Below are 19,584 nucleotides of genomic sequence, written 5' to 3' on the forward strand. Positions count from 1 at the left end.
GAGGGGGCATCTGTTTGCTAATGATGATGATGATGATGATGGTGACGATGATGATGATGATGGTGACGATGATGATGATGGTGATGATGATGGTGACGATGATGATGATGATGGTGACGATGATGGTGATGATGATGGTGACGATGATGGTGATGATGATGACGATGATGGTGACGATCATGATGGTGACGATGATGGAGGCGATGATGCAAAATGATGGTGGTGATGGTGGTGATGATGATGATGAGCTAGGATAAGGTGAAGGAGGAGGAGGAGGAGCAGTAGGAGGAGATAGAAGAGGAGAATGAGCAGGGGCAAGAGGAGTAGGAGGCAAAAGAGGGCATGATGAAGATGGAAGTTTGAGTCAGTAGGCCTAGTGTTGTTTTGATGATGATGGACAAATTTGACACGATGATGAATAATGATGATGATGGTGGTGATGATGGTGTAGGTTATGATGGTTTGGATAGGTGATAGAATTCTTGTAACTGCTGTATCAAGGTGTCATCGTGGTGTAAACAGAAATGGCTTATGGTAGTAGTCATGGTGATGATGTTACCATGACTTTTGATGATGGTAATGACAGTGATGATGATGGTAATATGATATTACAAAATAGATTTCACACATCAGTCAGAAGTGTAAAATGATGTGGTATTAGAAAGAAAATCAAATCATAAGGTGCTATCTTGGATTTCAACATCATGGCCTCAAACTGACACTAATAATTGCCTAAACTCGAAATCAAAACAAATAGGTCTGTATGCACGACTAGACTAGCATTAAAATCGCCCGTCGATTCTTGCCACAGCAACGGAGGAAAGGTGTCCTATTTTCGTGTTTTCATAAAGACAGATGAACCGAATGATGACACCTGAATGTGCCTTCGATATCAGCCACGACTTATCCAGTTCAAGGAACGCTGATGATGAATATACATGTAGTAATATCAGGTAAGATTGAAACTGTGTGTTTTATTGATGATGAAGTGCGAGAAAAGATAACTAAAACGAATCGCAACGATCGCCAGCGGAGCTCGCTGCATCTCGGCGCCAAGCTTCAAGGGGGTTAGACAACCGACGCTACGGTCATACACAAAGCGCGACCCTGATCAAGGACGAAACGTTTTGTATTGTCCCACGTACTGATATTGGTGTTGCAATATCTTGTAGATTATTTCTAAAAACTAGTCTGTAAGTCGAGATCTATGCATAGTTTAAGTGCTGTATGATAATTATCTGTAAGTATTTTGAGAGATCTTCTTGTATAACGATTGTAAAAATGTTTAATGGATAGGGTCTAATGTTGAAATTCTGAAAAAGAAGATTGAAGTAAAAAAGTTGTTTCGGGTCTAGAGTCTAGGAATTAACAAAGAGACCACAATATGTGTAACCAAGTGTGATTTCCCAATCAAAATAGGGCGCTAGTGTAGTTCTATATTCATTTTTTTAGCAGTTTAATATCCATTCTTAGCAAATGAATTTTATCCCAATTTTTTTACTAATTTTAATCATAATCATGCATTTTCCACCTGAATTTGGATCACATACGACATCGGGAAACCTCCGTTTAGGGCTTCGATGTCGACGTCGTCGGGCAGTATCGTCTCTACGCTGTAGTCCTGCACCTCAAACTGAAGCTATCAGTCCAAAATTATGCAGACTTCTCGTATGGTTTATGGTATCGCGCATACGAGAAGTCTGCATAATTTTGGACTGCTAGCTTCAGTTTGAGGTGCAGGACTACAGCGTAGAGCGGTCCTGAGCGACGACGTCAACATCGAAGCCCTAAACGGAGGTTTCCTGATGTTAAATGTGATCCAAATTCAAGTGGAAAATGCAATATATGATTATGATTAAAATTACTAAAAAATTGGGCTAAAATTCATTTGCTAAGAATGGATATTAAACTGCTAAAAAAAAATGGATACGGAACTACACTAGCGCCCAAAATAGGAATCGAGGTTGTCAGAATGAAGGATAATATTCTCATTATATTCAATAATTTTAGATATGATTTTTTGATTTAAAGATTTTTTAAGTATTGCATGTGATGTAGAACCTATTTGATGTCAGGGAATAATTTTCCTCAAATTTTTTGATTAGCAATTTCAGCCGATGGATCAATATTTCAAATGAAATTCTGTACATTTCTATGGAAGAAAACTGCTACACAAAAGATATTTTGTATAGCAGTCATGCAAAAATGCATAGCAAATTGCGATGCGATACCAGGAAAATTATTCCCTGGATGTAATCTAGATCTAGATTCTAAACACAATTAGATCTACTGTAAAAAAAAAGGAAAAAACATCTTATGGACTCGCATCTTGTGGGTATGATTTATTTACTGAAGAAGTAATGTTGAGAATTTCAAAACCTACAAGTCTACAACACATGAAGTATACACGTAGGCTCTAGGGTGATTTAATGGTCTAGTGCAGTGTGTTAGTTGTGTTTCTCGAGACCAAATCACTGCACGAACCCCGAGTTTGTTCCTGTGCCAGGCCAAGTCACATTGTAGTTTAATGCCAAAATTAGGCACACTGCTCTGATAAAAAAAAAGAATAAGCATCTTTTAAAAAGGATAATAATTGACATAGACCCTCTACATAATAATTAGTAATGGGATCATTTACCGATATGCTTCAAAGTCGAAGTTTACCATAAAAACTTCCTAATAAAAACAGTGACTATATATTTTGAGACTTCATGATTAGGTGACACATAGGATTTTTTTTCTCCAAAGATATTATAAATATGTACATTGTATGCTTTTGGGATTCATTTAGTCCTCTTCATGAATACGATGTTTTGCATAAAAAGTCTACGGCAAATATTTAAAGCCACAGATTCAGTTTGTTGTTGCTAGGTAAGACAAACATTATGGCTTGTCCTACCTAGCAACACATATTGTATGCAATTCAGATTCTGACCGTTAAAATACAATCATTCATAAAAGGTGAATGAAATAATTTGTAACAAGGCACTTATCAATGATTTATGCATTAAAATTGATTAATTACGTAAATTGCCTATTGTGTACAGAAGGAAAGAATCCTCAATTTTTATTTTTATTTAAAGTAAAGTCTGAAGGTAGAGACTAGTGCCCTTTGCCAGTGGCGGCAAACTGCAGTAAGAATGTTTAGTTACGTCTTCCACATACCGATGGTTGGTACTCATACAGCTACTTCAGGAAGTGCCGTTTGAAAAATGAAACCACATAGTCTTGGCATGAAGACTCTTTTAAGGAATCATAGATGATAGATGCACTCATTCATGTTGGCTATCAGCTCCTTTACACATTGGTGTATATGTCTTGAAAAATAAAATATTCTGTCATCACAGGGACACAGGCCAAGACCTATCTCTTTTTTTGATGACTGGGAGAAGCCTATTTTCTCAAGACAGGCATGTTGGTTGTGACTCTTTAGTCTTCCCCCAAACCAAACTTGAAGACATACAATTATATCTAGCTGATTGATTGTCATCAAATGTATACATGTACAATGTTGTACGTCAATGTGTTTCATACATGTGTATGTATGTCAGGTCATAAAACCCATTCAGTTTGTTTTCATATTCACATAGCTTGTTGTGTAATCTAAGCAAAGTATGCCTATCACACCCCCTGATCCACAAACATCCTCCACCCCCATAAAAATAAAATCAGAGTGAATTGATTATAAATTAATTTTATTTAAAAAGAAAAGGAAGAAGAAAAAAAATGAAGCTGTCCCCTTGCTTGAGAGATTATATTTCTATTGACCATGTCTGGATCAACCTTCTTGGTTCTATGTCTCAAGACACATGATTCAAGGCTTTGTTACGGATAGAATGCCATTCTTCACATGATTATAGAATGAAAGTTATTTTGTATGCCATCTGGTCAGAATAGGATTGAGACTGTAACTTGTAGTGATGGCCTAGTCTGCAGGCACAGACTCTGTGTGAATGTTTAGCAAAATTTGAGCCTAGCCTAATTTTGTTGGATACTGGGTGTGTCAAATACAGTTACGGTACATTTCTGTTCTAGTCTTGATTATATATTGTCCAGACCCTTCAGTGAGTTCCAAAGATTTGTGCCAGCAAACTAGCGATGACTGGTAGGGTAGACAATTGATTCTAGTCTACAAGCGAAGACTCTAATTTGACACCGTGACAAACAGCTTTGTGTCTGGAGTAGAAGCCTAACACATAGCAGCTGCAGTACAAGACCTCTAGGCTGCAACTTACAGTCTTGAATTTCAGACCCCATGTCATGCATTACGACTTTAATACATAGGTCTACGTCTGCGTTCGTACAGGGCTGTTAACTAGACCAAGCATGTTTTAGACCAGCTGTTGAGGATCAGCCAATGAACGTCATTGCCCGTCGTTGTGAAGTTGAGTCTGCTGTGAAATACGGTAGACGAGTCTCGATAAAATTCTCCACCACAGATAACCCCTGATGTGAACCCGCCATTGCTAATGCTATGTTCATAAATAAATACTGTATATTTTTCTTACTAGAATCAGGCTTCTGAAATGCGCTTCATCTAATCCCATTTTTCAGATTTTTCTAACATTTCTGTGATGATGGTCATTGTTGAAAAAATAACATTATCTTGTAATTTGGAATGTAATTTGGAATGTAATTTGGCCTTATATGAAATAATTTATTAGAAAGTAGTAATTATGTACCATGGAATAAATATGGTATTGTTTATTTTGCTACCCAAATAACTTATTCAATTCATTTTCATTTTATTTCTCATTTCTCCTACTGTTTCAAAGTTTTCTTGATAGGATCCATCAAAAATTTAATTTTGTTCTAAAATTGGTCATTTGGCATGATCAGGAATCAGGCTTCTGAAAAGCGCTTCATTCAATACCATTTTCCAGATTTTTCTAGCATTTCTGTGATGATGGTCATTGGTGAAAAAATAACATTATCTCTTTAAAAGTAATTTGTAAAGTAATTTGGCCTGATATGAAATAAATGATTTAAAATTAATAATTATGTACCATGAAACTGACATAGTATTGTTTATTTTGCTGCAAAGTCAAAATAACTTTTTCAATTCTTTCATTTATTCTACTGTTTAAAAACTTTCTTTAGTGGATCCGTAGATTTTTTTTTAGTTCTGTTCTAAAATTATGTGACATTACCCCTTCCCCCATTGGTCATTTATAACCAATCAGAACTGACAAAGATTTGTTCAACTTTTGTGATCTTTCGTATGCTTCCGTGATTTCACGGCTGCTTGTTGGTGTAGTCTACAAAGAGGAAGAGGGATTCCACAGGAGTTATGAAGGTCTTGTGTTTCTAGCACTGGTATGTGAGGGATGTATGCGAGGCATTCTGACAGGGGTGAGGGCAGAGAGAAAAGTCAAAACAGTCGTCGGTGGACAGGCCAGCGGGGCGGGGCGGGGTTAGGAATTTGGAACGAGTGAAGCATCTTGGTGATATATTGGGAGAGTGATAGTGCCAATTGTTTTTAAAAGTTTTTTTTAGAAGGTATTCTAATAATATTCAGATAATGAATGATACTAGGAGTCTCTGATTGTGTGAAGGGTGATGGTCTAGGAATTATTTTAGGATTTTACACGGCACTGATTTATTTGTTATCAAAGATTCGTAGATGTGAAAGTGGGCATATACATTCCACTGCAGTGAGAGATTGGTATGGAAGAGAGGAATAAGAGAGAGGGGAGAAAAGTGAGCGAGTGAGTGAAAGAGGGGGAGAGTAAGAGAGAGAGAGAGAGAGAGAGAGAGAGAGAGAGAAAAGGGGGGAGAAGGAAAAATTCAGATGGGGGGGGGGGGGGGGGGGGAGGGGAGAGAAAAGAGAGAGAGTGAGGAACGGTGAAGGGGAGGGGGGAATGGGGAAGAGAGGGAGAGAGAAAGACAGAGGGAGAAAGAAAGAGAAAGAGAGAGAGAGTGAAGGGAGAGAAAGAGGGGGAGAGGAGAGAGAAAATTTAGAAAGAGTGATAGAGTGATAGAGAGAGAGAGAAGGGAAGGATTAAATAAAGAGAGAGTGAGAGAGAAGGAAAGAGGAGGAGGATAGATGCTCAGGCATTCTGAAGCAGATTCCAATGGGGTTGAGGAACTTCCTGTACGTGAGCATTAGGAAAAATAGTCTGGGCTTGTGGAATCCGGGATCGTAGCAGTCAGTTGCGTGACAACCATTCATCGTAGAAGGTATTTGAAGGGCTGGCGTCAGTGGAGGCTTGTATGCCCGTGATTGCGACTGGGAAATAACATGTGATCAGTTGGTTGTTATAGTATGTGCATTGGTCAGTCAACTGGCGGGATATTAACGGCTACTCTGCGTAGTCCCATTCATACAGACGTTTTTATTTGGTCAATACTCAACTCTGACTTGCGAGGTGGGTAATGTTAGATTATTTTTTTTTGGTGAATCTAAAATGTATGTACACTATTCAGTTTTCACCATGTTTTACTATATATTCAAGTTATTGATATCGTTTATATTGTATGAATTTAGTGAAAGAAGTAGCTACATTTGTGTAAATGGAAGTTTCACTATTTTGATGTTTGAAATGAACATTGAAAATATTTATATGTACATGTACATACAGTATTAATTATCTGTTTTGCTTACATGTACAATTGATGAATTTTCATGATTTAAGCAGAGAAATCAATGTAATTTGAAAGTCATTAATTTAAATTTGATATTCTGAAAAACTAAAATAGTTTCATGAAGTGAATACAATAGCATGATTCACAAGTCACAACTGTAATTGTTTTTGGGGTTTGTGAAAATTTATTTTCTAACAATAATGCATCTGAAGTTCTGAACATATTGCCTTTTTGTCAGCAGATACTCTGAGTAATATACATGTAGTGCTGTGTTATTTGATGGTGACTTCCATTTTGTGCTTCTTAAAGATACAAAACTTATAATGGCAGTTGTGTAATATCCATCATTTGTTTCCCACATAGTCAATTTCAACTTCAGAAAATTGAGAATGACTCATTTGTTAGTTGTGGTTCTGTTTTTGCAATCAAGTTCAATTGGTCACATTCCACAAGTAAAATGGACCTGTTAAGACTGCATAAATTCCAGCTATTAGTATTGCATCTGTCACCATTAATTTATTTCTAAAACCCCCAAATCTACAGTGAAAAGTTTGTGGTATCAGGGGATTCGCAGGTTAGAAACTTGATTTTTGTAATTGTTATTGCAGAGTGCTGTTGTGAATTAAATGGTACGAGAAATGATTGAAAATACAGTCAGGTTTTTACAAATAAAATGTTTTGGCACAGAGTATTAATTTTCATTTGATTATAGATATGTATAGCAAATTTGTTTATCAGTTGTGAACACTGAGAAATAAATGAAAATACAGTCGGGTTTTAACAAATGAAATGTTTTCTCACAAAGTGTACATTTTCAATCGATTAAAGGCTAGTTGGAGTAGAAACATGCATGAAATATATATGGATACACATGTGAACTGGTCAATATTTCCAGTAAAATCTGATACAGAGTTTAATAGACAAATGAAAACCAATTTATGAAATCTGCATTTAGGTCTACATTATCTTGTAGGCCTGCATTTGTAATTATCTTGTGAAAGTACATTAAACCTTTTCTATCTCCCTTTTTGATATTTTGAATAGTCAATAATTTCTCTAGTTCTTTGGTTGGGAAGAGTATTGATTAGATGATAAAGCCACATGTATTTAAAAAATAATCTTAAAGTGAAATTCTGGGGCAGAAGGTCAAAGCTTGGAGAAGATGCCCTCAAATGGGGGATATATTTTTAGCAGGCGGTAAATTACTATCCCACACGTTTCGAGTTCATGAAGATCAACCAAGGTTGGAGAAAAGTCTTGAAGAGATTTGATGATGCCGACTGGAAAGGATGATGGGAAGTGCAGATGTCCCGTACAAAACAACATACATTAGGTCTACTTCATCCACAAGTGTTTCTGGTCAATTTCAATTTTTTTTTGATGAAATGCTCGCTACATATTCACTGCATTACTTGTACCCGTATTGAAGCCACTCTCAACTTTTTTTCTATGCTATATGACATGTTTGTACTATGAACTTGATTTCTTTCTCTTTACTCTCCTTTTTTTCAGTCACAGATTGGTGACATCTAAATCTTCTTTAGTAGAGACACGTTGTCCTCGACAGCTGAAAAACTTGTTAACATTCCTCTGCCTGGCTGAGAAACTTTGCTGAATCTGCTTTGTTTAATAAATCGTCCGTGCCAAGGCTGGATTTATCGCCCAGCGTTTTTCATTCATAAGGAAATCACTGCTGAAGGTTGTCTATCTTTTTGCGATGGGTACAGAGGTTTGCGGGAAGAGGTAAGGTTTGTTGGATATGACTAGTCCTCTGAGGAAGCAGCGAGGTGATCAAGGTATGAGACTTGGGAATCCTAGCGTGACTCTCTCCACCTGTGACCCTAAGCAGCAGCCAGCCTACCTGCAGCCTAAGGGAGACGGCTCGGGCTGGGAGAGCACCATGTTCCACAGACAGAACCTAAGCGACGAGCTCTTACCCAGAATGACCGGAGGTTCACTGGCCACCGATCCAAGGATGGCCCACCTTGGCGTGGGACACATCAACACCAGCTCTAAAAGCATGGATGGGTTGAATTCAAATGCAGGGGCTCTGTCCGCAGAGCATCCTGCGTTTGCACGGACAAGACAGTATCGGAGTATGTCCAATGACGATATGAAAACTGAGATGCTGCCTCAGAAGCGATTGCCGGGAGAACCGACCAATTACATGGAAGCGGCAGCGGCTGCGTTGCAGACTGGGAAGGGATCCAGTATCATTGATAACTTGATGAAAGAATATAGGAGTGGAAACCTGTATGCCCGTCAACCGGCGGATTTATTACTACCTAGTGCCAAAGAAGACCCTACACAAATGCCTGCACAAATGAAGACTGACCTCGCTCTGCACAGAGAAAACAGTGCCCCGCAGCTCAGTGCCTCAAGAGAGAGACATATGAAATCTCCGCCAGAATATCCAGGACATTCACGGTTTGCGCAGAACTTCGATCTTACGCCGTCCAGCACGCCTCGTGCATCATCGCCGCAGTCGGTAATGTCGGACATGGACTTTCCAACGGGTAGGAGCAATCGCAGTGTGTTTGGTTCCAGGGACACATCATCTGTGTTTGGAGACTTTGATACTAGTCTGAGCTCAAGGAGTAGAGGTAGGGTACATTCTCCCTTCTCGACGATGCATATGTCGGACTTTGATAAAGGAGCGCCTCCACCGGAATATCCAGGATTTAAGCGAACGCCGTGGCAGAGCCATTCCGGGCGGGAGTTCCGGTCTAGAAAGGAGAGTGCGACGGTCGACCACAGTCGCGCCTCCAGTTTTGGATCCTATCAGCATTCCTTGAACATGAAGAGGCTGTCCTCGGAGACTAGCTATGACAGCAGCAGAGCAAGGTAGGCCCTTCATGATGTCCCTACTATGCATGTTCCGGGGCTCCCCGTCCTACGCCTACCTGCCACTTGCATGGACGACAGCATGTCCCCTGAATGAGCATGAATTCACTAACCAGCTTTTATATCAAGCCTACACGTAAATGCTGTTTTTTTCTAACATTGTACCTGATAGAGAGATACAGAGAGAGAGAGAGAGAGAGAGAGAGAGAATGAGAATAACTGAATTTTATTATAATATAAAACTAAAATAATTCCTTCTTGAGTCTTCATTTTATCCAAGACACTTTTCAACGATTGTTGGAGACCATGCCTGTTGTGCATGTATGGAAACTATCACTGTGGGTTGTAGTTTTCATGCCTGACTTCTTTGTTTCTGTGACCTTGAATGGCTCTAACATTTGTTAAAAGTTATTTATATCATGCACATCTTACACGCACGACTACTTAAATGACATTATATGCCAGAAGGTGTTTAATTCTCTGCATGATTTGGGTGCCCACCGGCTTCCACAACAGACGTTAGAATACAATACTACTGTATGTTATGAAGAAAATTTGAGTGTGTGTATACCACTATATGCCTCTATGTATCTTGTGTGATAATAAAGGACCCAAAATTCGCTCTAAGTTCGGAGAACATGTATTTCCTGGTACTTTTTATTGATCCCGAGAGGGGAATCAACCTTGTATTTATCCTGCAATGTATTGTGGAATATACAGGATAGTTTGCATGCTTTTCTTTAGACCACTGCCTGTATCATACACCTTCATAATACTGCCCTATGTAACTTTTCCGTTTGTTCCTCAAGATTTTTATTTTGAATGTTCATTTTTGAAGATACGATGTAGTTCAATTGCATACCTGTAGTTGAAGGATAGCATGTATTGTATGAGATGGGTAGATGACGTTGGAGGTGTTCTATAGCTCGTCGTCATCGGCTGTTATGTTCAATCATGAATTAGACGTCAGCATTCCATAGATGTTCTTGATTCCCACATGGGTACAGAATGGACAAGTGTGATTGTGATGGAGTGCTCTAGTCTTCCTCACAGACTTGGAGATACGTTGAGACGTCTTTGATTCTCACATGGGTATAGAATGGTCAGGTGCGATTTGTTGTTGTTGTTTTAGTTTATACGGTAGGCGTTTGTCATTCAAAAGTGAATATTTACACCTCTTCTCTTAGGATTTTTTCTTCCCTTTAAAATTAAATTAATTAATTAATTTTTTTCACAAAGAGCACGGCAAACAACTACCCTTAAATGGTGATTTGATCACAAATTCAATAGAGAACTAAATTTAAAACATACTTGAAAAGAAAAATTTTCTCAAAAAGAATGAAATGCCGATAATACCAAAATAACCACCAAAAAAAATTCCTCCTTGTATGGAAAAAACAGCATGATGAATGAACATTTCTGCATTGGAAGTGTGTCGTGCGTGGTTGTAAATTTCGTTTTGATGAATTCCTTTTTTTTGCTTGAAATTCCTTTTTTTTTGCCATCATGATTCCTTTTTTTGGTCGCACAAGGTTGGCAGCTCTGGGTTTGTGTTTAAATTTCTTTAATTGACGTAAACAGACAGATAAGGGTGTTAAAGGAATGCCTAGGATCTTTGTTGTAGGCAGTTACTTTTTTTCCGTCCTCTTCATTCATGATTTCACAAACAAACAAAAACCAACAAAAAAGAAACATTGTGGTTTCCCTGCTTTATTTGTAACAAAAGCGCAAAATGAATCATTGGTCAAAGAGAAAGTTATGTGGTAGATAATTTAACCCTGCAGGTAGGCCATACGTGTGTTCTACCTGAACCCCTCCCTCTATCTCCTCCTATCTCTCTCCCTATATATATATATATATATATATATATATATCTCTCTCTCCCTATGTATCTCTCTTCCTCTCTCTCTGTGTCTCTCTCCCTCCCTCCCCCTCTCTCTCTCTCTCCCCCCCTCTCTCTCTCTCTTTCTTTCTCTCTTTCTCTATCTGTCTTTATCTCATTCTCTCTCCACCTACCTCGCAATTCACTCCGATAACATGCATGGTATGTTGGTCCAATGTGGACACCCTGTGTCTGTGACTCCCCAACTATTCGCTCTTCGCTCTTCTCCCTTACCTCTGCACTGGAGCAATACAGCCAAGTGTGTAAGGGATGAATGGAAATGACATGGTGGGAATAAGAGAGAGAGAGAGGTAGAGAGAGAGATAGAGAGAGAGAGAGAGAGAGATGGAGAGAAGAGAAGACAGGAAAGGAGAGGAGAGGAAGAGAGAGAAAGAAAGACCCACACTAACAAACGGGAGGGGGGTGGGAGGGGGGGGGGGGGGAGGGGTGCATACAAAGAGAGGGGAGGAAAGGGTTAATGTTTATTTTTTGTTCTCCCTTGTGCGATTCTCCAAATTATTAACAATGAAAATTAATTGATAGCTAGTAAGAAAATTAGTGGGGGGGGGGGTGGCCATGTCTCCGGGAGCTAAGCTGCTTTGAGCCCCCGTTTAGTTTTAACAACATTGTACATGATGCTTTTGCAACTTTCAACATTATTTATATTGGATAAGGGCTGATGTTGTCAAAAAGAAATTCCATGTAGAAAGTATAGTAAATTAATTTAAAACATACTGTGCCGCTTTCGTTCAGTGCAAACTTTACGTTTAGGTTTTGAAAGTGATTTGCATACCTGGCATTTCTGGCCTTCTCTTTTCTCTGTCTACATCTTCCCACTTTTTTTCTCTCCCTTCACTGCATTCCACGTGGAGAAGCTGCCGGCCAGAGAGCCCTGAAATATCTCACATTTTTCACTCCAATCTCTGGATGTAGATAGATCATGTGTTAGCTCTTTCCTGAACAGTTGCCATACATAATATTTAGAACAAAAATGCTGTTGATGTGGCGGAGCCCGAGTTCTTGTCTAGTTCATTCCTACCATTCCACGTCATGACATGAAGCCTACATTCTGATGAGGTTTATTCTTTCCTAAACTAAGCCTCGCTAGCTCCAATGTATCTGATGATGATGCATGTCACTAACAAGGACTATCGGCAAGGCTCCATGCACACTAACTTTTTTGTAGAAGGGGTCTGGATTCAGAATTTAGGGTCTACAAACTCTACATACATGCAGCCCTTGGTACAAATTAGGAATTTAAGGGGGTGTTGACATGATACTGATAGATTTGAGAACCCATGTTTCCTGACCCTAGTCAAAACAAAGTAGTCGAAAAATAGTGAACAGACAGCAAGAACCTTGCGCTATTTCGTCTCTGAAATACATTTTTCATATATCTTTTGTTTTAAATCCTTAGCCTAGAAATACATATTTTGTTCTTACCTTCTTCTTTCCTCATAACAATTTAGAGGAAAATAGTATAGTCTTCTAGAAAATACCATAAAAGTATAGAGAAAATAGCCCCATTCTTTTGTTTTTTGTTGTCAGGATGAAAAAGGAATTCAGGTAGTTGGGTCAATCAATACTCAGAATACTCTGTTAAAATGAGTTTCTACTGCATTTTTAGTAATTCTTACCATACCTCATGAAATGATGATGATGATAAGTTGCTATTAAATCCACATACCTGTACGTAAAACAATAGACAATTTAAACCATATTTTTCAGTGTAAATTCATTTCAATTGTTTATCTGCAACACCAGTACTGGGAGTACAATTGGAAGGTACTCCCGCAATGGAATGTAGGTCTGTAATGTAGCTACAATATCTATAGGAGATGCTACATGTAGGTACCTATTTATATATACAGGGCATGGTATTTACTTTGCATTCTTGTAGTGACTGTGTGGGAAGTAAACAGGGAAAAAGAGTATCAGATTTGACCTTAAATGACCTTGTGACCTCAAGTGACCCTCATTGCTTTTGCCTGGCATGATGTACCACTAGGTCTAGATGTGGTCAAGAACTAGGCCTATGTGTATACACTATTATGTAGGCCTGTGATGTGGATGATTTTTTAGTAATTTATATGTAGGATTTAGTGTTTGGTATTTTATGTGCTCTACATTGTATAAACCTGTATTGTAGGCCAAGACATATAATACAAAAAGAAATGAAAGGACACACTACAAATGGGTATGGGTGTACATGTACTGCTATTACCCCTTGTAAAAAGATAATTTTTGAGGGGGGTGTGCAGCTACATGTAGAATAAAAGAAAATAATGGGAGGGGTAAGGAGTTAAAATAATTGGCATAAAGCCCATTTGGGGAAGGGGGATGTAGGGCCTACAAGTATATTTACAACAGACAAATGGAACTCAGTTGGGACAGGGAAAAAAAATACACGGGGGCTTAGGGCGACTAAGCCCCCAAAATGCCAAAAAGAGTCCCTGAAAGTCATAAAAGAGCCCCCAAAAATTTTGCATAGTGTTCAATGCAAAACAAAATTAAAGAGTGTAAACTTCATGCAAGCAAGCTTGAAAAGTAGCCCCCCCCCCCCCCAAATTTTAAAATATTTTTTCCCCTGATTTGGGAGAAGTATGACGGGCATCTAATATACTCCTAGCATTAATATTTTCGAGGAGGAGGAGGGGGCTACACAGTCTGTCCTGAAGTCCGATTGGAATGGAATGTCACTGGGGGCATGGATCTCGAGGAGGAATGCGTGTGGTTTATTTTGGTAACTTCATTTGACAAATGCGGGCACATTGATGAGCAGTTTGTATGTTAACTAGGGGGATGTGGGACAGAGATTCCTCACATTCTCAGAGTGTAAGTGAATTAGAGGTGCGCTGTTCTGGCACCGCTCCGATCAGAGGGTTTGCGATAAATTAGGATGAATTAGTTTTGAAATGATATTTACTTTGTCTTAAATACTGGGACATCGCATACTGTACATACTAATTGTTTCATGTAGATCCTTCTTTAGTATACGTTTCAGGTTGTGCATAATTTAATTTGTTGTTACTATAAAGCCAAGTGAAACTGATTCATGGTTACGCATTTTCAAAAATTAGGTAATTATTTTTTAAATTTTTTATTCCTTTGTAATTTTTACATGGAAGAAAAGTAGGAAAGGTGAAAAATTGAAAAAGAGGGGACGCTTAAAACTTTTAAGAGAGGATGTTAACCAACACAACTAAACAAATTCAGTCTGGTCCCCCAGAGCAAAACATTTATAGTGTGGAGCTCTGTTAGTCGTAGCGATGAGTAATATCTCTTGAAAAATTTATTTTTTTCCCCTCGTAATTCTAGAATGTAGATGTGTGCAGTTTGACTGACAACTGCTGGAGAAAATTTCTAAGAATGTTGATTAGTAAATTCTATATGAGCCCACCAAGTAGGCGTGTGGTTTATTCTATCATTGATGTCTCGTCATAGGCCTGCATGCATGCTGTTTGAACATGGTGTAGTCAGGTGTCTTCCATTGACATACATTGCATTCTCAATTTTATAATCCATTATCTTCTTTCCCTTTGGCATTCCATACTTCTGAAGATGTCCTCAGTACGTTGACCTTGCAACGTTTCCCGGAAACAATATTTTTCGTCATTCACTTCTTTTCTTTCCTTCCCCTCTCCCTCCCTACTTTTTTTATTTTGTCTTATGTATGTATTTCCTTCATCTCACTATCCATTTCCTTCATTCTCTTGTACCTTCTATTACTCCTTCCCTCTTTCCTCTTCCTTCCACTTGTATATCTTCTTTTACTTATCAGTCTTCTGCATGCATCACTTGTTCTCTCTATCTTACCATCACACTCCTTTCATGAACTTTTCATCCTTTTGTATTTCGTCGTTTGTTTCACGCATATTACTTCCTTGTAGTAGAACTGTGCCTGCCCTGATTATCTCTCTTTTGATACAGGCCTATATCTTTTTTTCTTTTTCTGATCTCTCTCTCTCTCTCTCTCTCTCTCTCTCTCTTTTCTTCCTTATTATCTTCCATTTTGTTTGTAATTCCTTCTATTTTTCCTGTTTCTTTTTTATCATACTCCCTCTTTCATTTTTTTTTCATTTTTTCATTCTCTGTTCCTATTCTCCTCCTAATTCTCTTTCTGACAGAGGAGCTCTTCGTCATCTCTCCCTCTCTCCCTCCCTCCCTCTATTGCTCTGTCCTCTCTCTTTCTTGTGAATGTCTGATGTAATCTTTCCACGTTCTTCAGATTACGAGGGAAATTCCATTTGTAGCCGGGGATGAGTTCTTACATAATCCTTGCCCCGCATTTTTTCTACCGGTACTTCATCATCACGATGGTAGCGGGGGTAAAGCCCCTTCTCTGAATATGGGTGGAATATCTTTGCAATGGTATTTAGGTGTGGTGAGCACTGGGGGCAGGGGGTAGGAATGCTATTTTCAACATGCCAAGCTAGGACTATGCCAAACCAAACTGTATGCTGAGAGCCAAAAGGCCGTAACTTTATAGTTAGGTTCACACGACAATCCATAAACTTAAAGTTTAGATCATCGTTTGAAACTTCAACATTATTGTGTACACCTGTAGTTAGGGATTGTGCGGATGCATTCTTGGTTTCAAAACATTAAAGATTTACTTGAAGTTACGATCCACTAGCAATCTTGAGGTTAGCGCAATTAGGTAGGAAGACTTTTGCGCGATAACCGTAATCAGAGCTGGGGGGGGGGGGATGGCCTCACTTGAAATTAAATGCTGTGCAGACGTAATTAACTTTAGGTTACGCCAGCTAGTACATGAAGTACATTGTAGTTAAAATGAATGCTTTCCCCCGTTTGGAAATATGAAAACTCGTTGTTTCGCTCTGGTGTGAACCCTCGTCGCCTTAAGTCGATCATTGTTTATAATTTCGAGGTTTCGCAAACTTATATTGTTTAAACTATGACGGTCTAATATGAACATGAGTTATGTTGAAGGATATGAATTGATGCCCTTATGGTTGTTAGCAGATTAAATCAACTAGCATTGTGTTGGTTAGCATTCTGAAATCCCAAATCCAGGGGCATTCATGGAGGGGGGGAGGGGGCTTTGACATATCTCTATTCCTGAGTCAAAGCCTTCTCAACAAAATAGGCCTATTAATTGCTAATGTACGGGTATTGCACTAATTGTAATTACAATTAGGCTACTTACAGTATGTAGGATTTTTTTAATTCAATGTGCATTATGTAAAGGGGTGAAAACATCAAAATAAACCAAAGTACATGTATTTCTTGTGTTGTGGTAAATCTCTGTCGATCAATTTTATTTCAACAATTACAGAAGACAAAATTTAGCTTTAGGCTTTGGAAACTGCTTTATTGCTCAAGATTAAATGATGCATGATCAAGTGTTACACACAGGAATTTTCTTTTTCAAAACTATATATCGACAGTACCTTTAAAAATGGTTCTGATTTGGATACATGGTGAGAAATGTTTTGAGATGATGAACGTGTTTGTTTGCTGAAAGACTGACTGACTGTGTGGAAGGAATGCTGTCTGTCTCACTAGTCTCAGGGCCGGGCCAATAACTTTGAAGCCTTGCTTGCACGTGATGCTATCATAAAATAATGATGATAATTTAGGGTGCGTTCAAGCGACACTTTTTTACCCTAGAAACATGTTTTTTTCAAAAACGTTTAGTTTAAAACACGGTTGCTTTCAAGCAGTTTCAAGTGATTTTTCGTCGGTCATAAAAATAACGCAAACATGAAACACTAAAAAAGATGCGTTTTGTAACATAATTCTGCAGAATCACGGTCACTAAAATCGCTTGAACACCGTGACAATGGAGATCTCAATCATGATTCTATAACGTCATTATCGTGGCCTGCTTTTGGTTTGGCCAATAGGCGACCGTAATCAAATTCAGAAAGCAGCGGGGCGAAGTTGACCTTTACTTCCTGGTTCAAATTGCGCAGTGTGATGCGCAGTGGGTGGGCTTGAAATGAGCGAGAATCAGCGTTGATGGAAACTCGCTTGAACGATCTACCGAAGTAACCATTTGATTTGTGATTCTAGCTTTAAAAAATTGCTTGAACGCACCCTTAGTGTACCCTGGGAAGCCTCATCAGCATTCCGTGGGCCTGTAATTATTCTTACCCCAGCAGCTACCAGGTACCCGTATTCACCTGGGTGGAGAGTGGCAAGTGTGGATATATAACTTGCCAAAAGTCATCTTAAGGTCGGGGCTGGGATTTGAACCCCCAACCCTTGGAGTGAGTGTCAAGGAAACGAACCACTACACCACAACACCCCCATAATGCAGTGAATTACATACAATTAGCCTGCAACAAAATAAGTGACATACGTTGTACATATTACCAGTGTAGTGCTTTTTATTTTTCTGTATTTATTTTTAATAACACACATATAGGACAAAGCAAAGGGGACTTTGTATTGTAGCATGAAACTAATTCATTAATTAATAAATTCAATGGAGGTGCGATGGCTCAGTGGTAGACCAGTGGTCTTCAACTCTTGTAACCGAGAGGACCCGGGTTGAAACCAAGTCGATGCGCTATTCCCCTTGGTATTAAAGGTATTAATTCTCAATTCTCATTACCAAGTCCCTTGGAGAGGGCTTAAAGCTGTGGGTCCCCTGGTTGCTTACTTTACAAGCATACACATGCTTTCTTTAATAGCAGTCAGGTAAAACAAACAAACAAACAAACAAACAAAACTACAGGCACTTTTTAAACCCCTCACTTATTCACTTTCAAAACACTGTTATAATTCTGTCAGCCATTACTTAGGGCCAGCAATGTGATACCACACAAGTATTTGATATTGAATAAATCTGGTTTATAACTAAAGCAGGGGATAAATCGTTTTTATTCCCTTCCGAAGCATCCCCCCCCCTATCCCTCCGAGAATGGTAACAAATGATGAATGGAAGCAATAAACTTTATACATGTGATATAATATTTTATTGTTTTATTTTGTATGTAATAAATCGAGTTAGGAGCCAACAGGGCATTGACATACCTGCCAACCCTTCCGAATAATCCGGAATACTCCAGATTTTCAAAAGTTTTTTTTTGTGTTGCTTCAGCCAAATTAAGCTTGTTTTATCGTACGTCGCGATGTGAGGGTTCACGTATTGCGTGCGTTGAAGGGCTGCATGATTGAGCAGCGAATTTGTATTCGCTTTTTTGCACAGATTTACCGCGTATTGCCAGTTACACTGCCGCTGCATGTACGAACGCCTGTTAAGGGTACAGATTTCTTATTTTCGAAGACATACCGTGCTAAAAATTCTTAATTCTCATTTTCAAATGTTGGCAGGTATGCATTAAGTATTTGTTTAAGTTTATGAAGTTAACGTCACTCTAGCTCCAAACAGGTGAAATTAAAGTAGTACATGTATAACCAGGTTTCTGGTTTGTAATTTCTTGATTGAACCTTCCATAATTTCATAAATTGTCTGTTCAGAGCCAGAAGGGCATTAACTCCATAGTAAAGTATGTGGGTTAGTGCCCTGGGGCCCGTTACTATAGAAACCGTCATAAGTCTAAGTTCGTGGATCCCATTGATACATGTGTTATAGAATTAACATGCGTTTCTATGTGATGTCGAGTTGTCCACGACTTAGACTTATGACGGTTTCGAGTAAAAGGCCCCTGTTTGCTCCAAACTAATGCTACAGTCACACGGCCATGTTACGGACCTGCGGATGCCTGCGTATATTTGGATAATGAAAATGCGTAATTTTTAACCCCAATACGGAAATTTGAGCAAAAGTTACCTATATTCTGCGGACGATACGGATTAGTTACGGATGTTACGTATGAATTACGGATGTTACGGGTAAAACCTGCGGATGAACCCATCCGCTGCCAACCCGCTGACACATGTTACTGACGACTTACGGATGACTTACGGACGATACGGATGACTTACGGACGATACGGATGACTTACGGACGATACGGATAAGTTACGCTCGTGTCTGCGCATGTCGGCTTCCTCTGGCGTCCGCACCATCCGCATATAAACCCACGTGGATCGTAAGTCTGTTTTTTTGGAAAACACTTATGAACTTTTAGAAGCAGTATCACTCGACTAACTATCTGTCAAAATCTCGTATACCATAGCCAATGGAAAAGTGGATTTCTAACCATGTGACAAGATGGTATACGAGATTTTTACAGATAATTAGTCGAGTGATACTGCTTCCAAAAGTTCGCAAAAGTGTTTTCCAAAAAAAAACGACTTACGAGATTTTGGACGCCCACCGACGATAATCAAATGCAA

The 19,584-nt window shown here is 38.9% G+C and overlaps 1 protein-coding gene across 1 annotated transcript in view; it reads left to right on the forward strand.

Annotated features, from left to right (window-relative positions):
* The first annotated feature begins 679 nt into the window (after positions 1 to 679).
* Positions 680 to 19,584, forward strand: part of LOC100892749 (angiomotin) — a 45,179-nt gene continuing 26,274 nt past the window's right edge. The window contains exons 1-2 of the mRNA XM_030982013.1: positions 680 to 953; positions 8,098 to 9,429. Coding sequence (XP_030837873.1) covers positions 8,345 to 9,429 — 1,085 coding nt within the window. The 5' untranslated portion in view covers positions 680 to 953; positions 8,098 to 8,344. The remainder of the gene's footprint in view (positions 954 to 8,097; positions 9,430 to 19,584) is intronic.

Source organism: Strongylocentrotus purpuratus, unplaced genomic scaffold, assembly GCF_000002235.5.
Source record: "Strongylocentrotus purpuratus isolate Spur 01 unplaced genomic scaffold, Spur_5.0 spur5_scaffold_12, whole genome shotgun sequence".
Classification (NCBI taxonomy): Eukaryota; Metazoa; Echinodermata; class Echinoidea; order Camarodonta; family Strongylocentrotidae; genus Strongylocentrotus; species Strongylocentrotus purpuratus.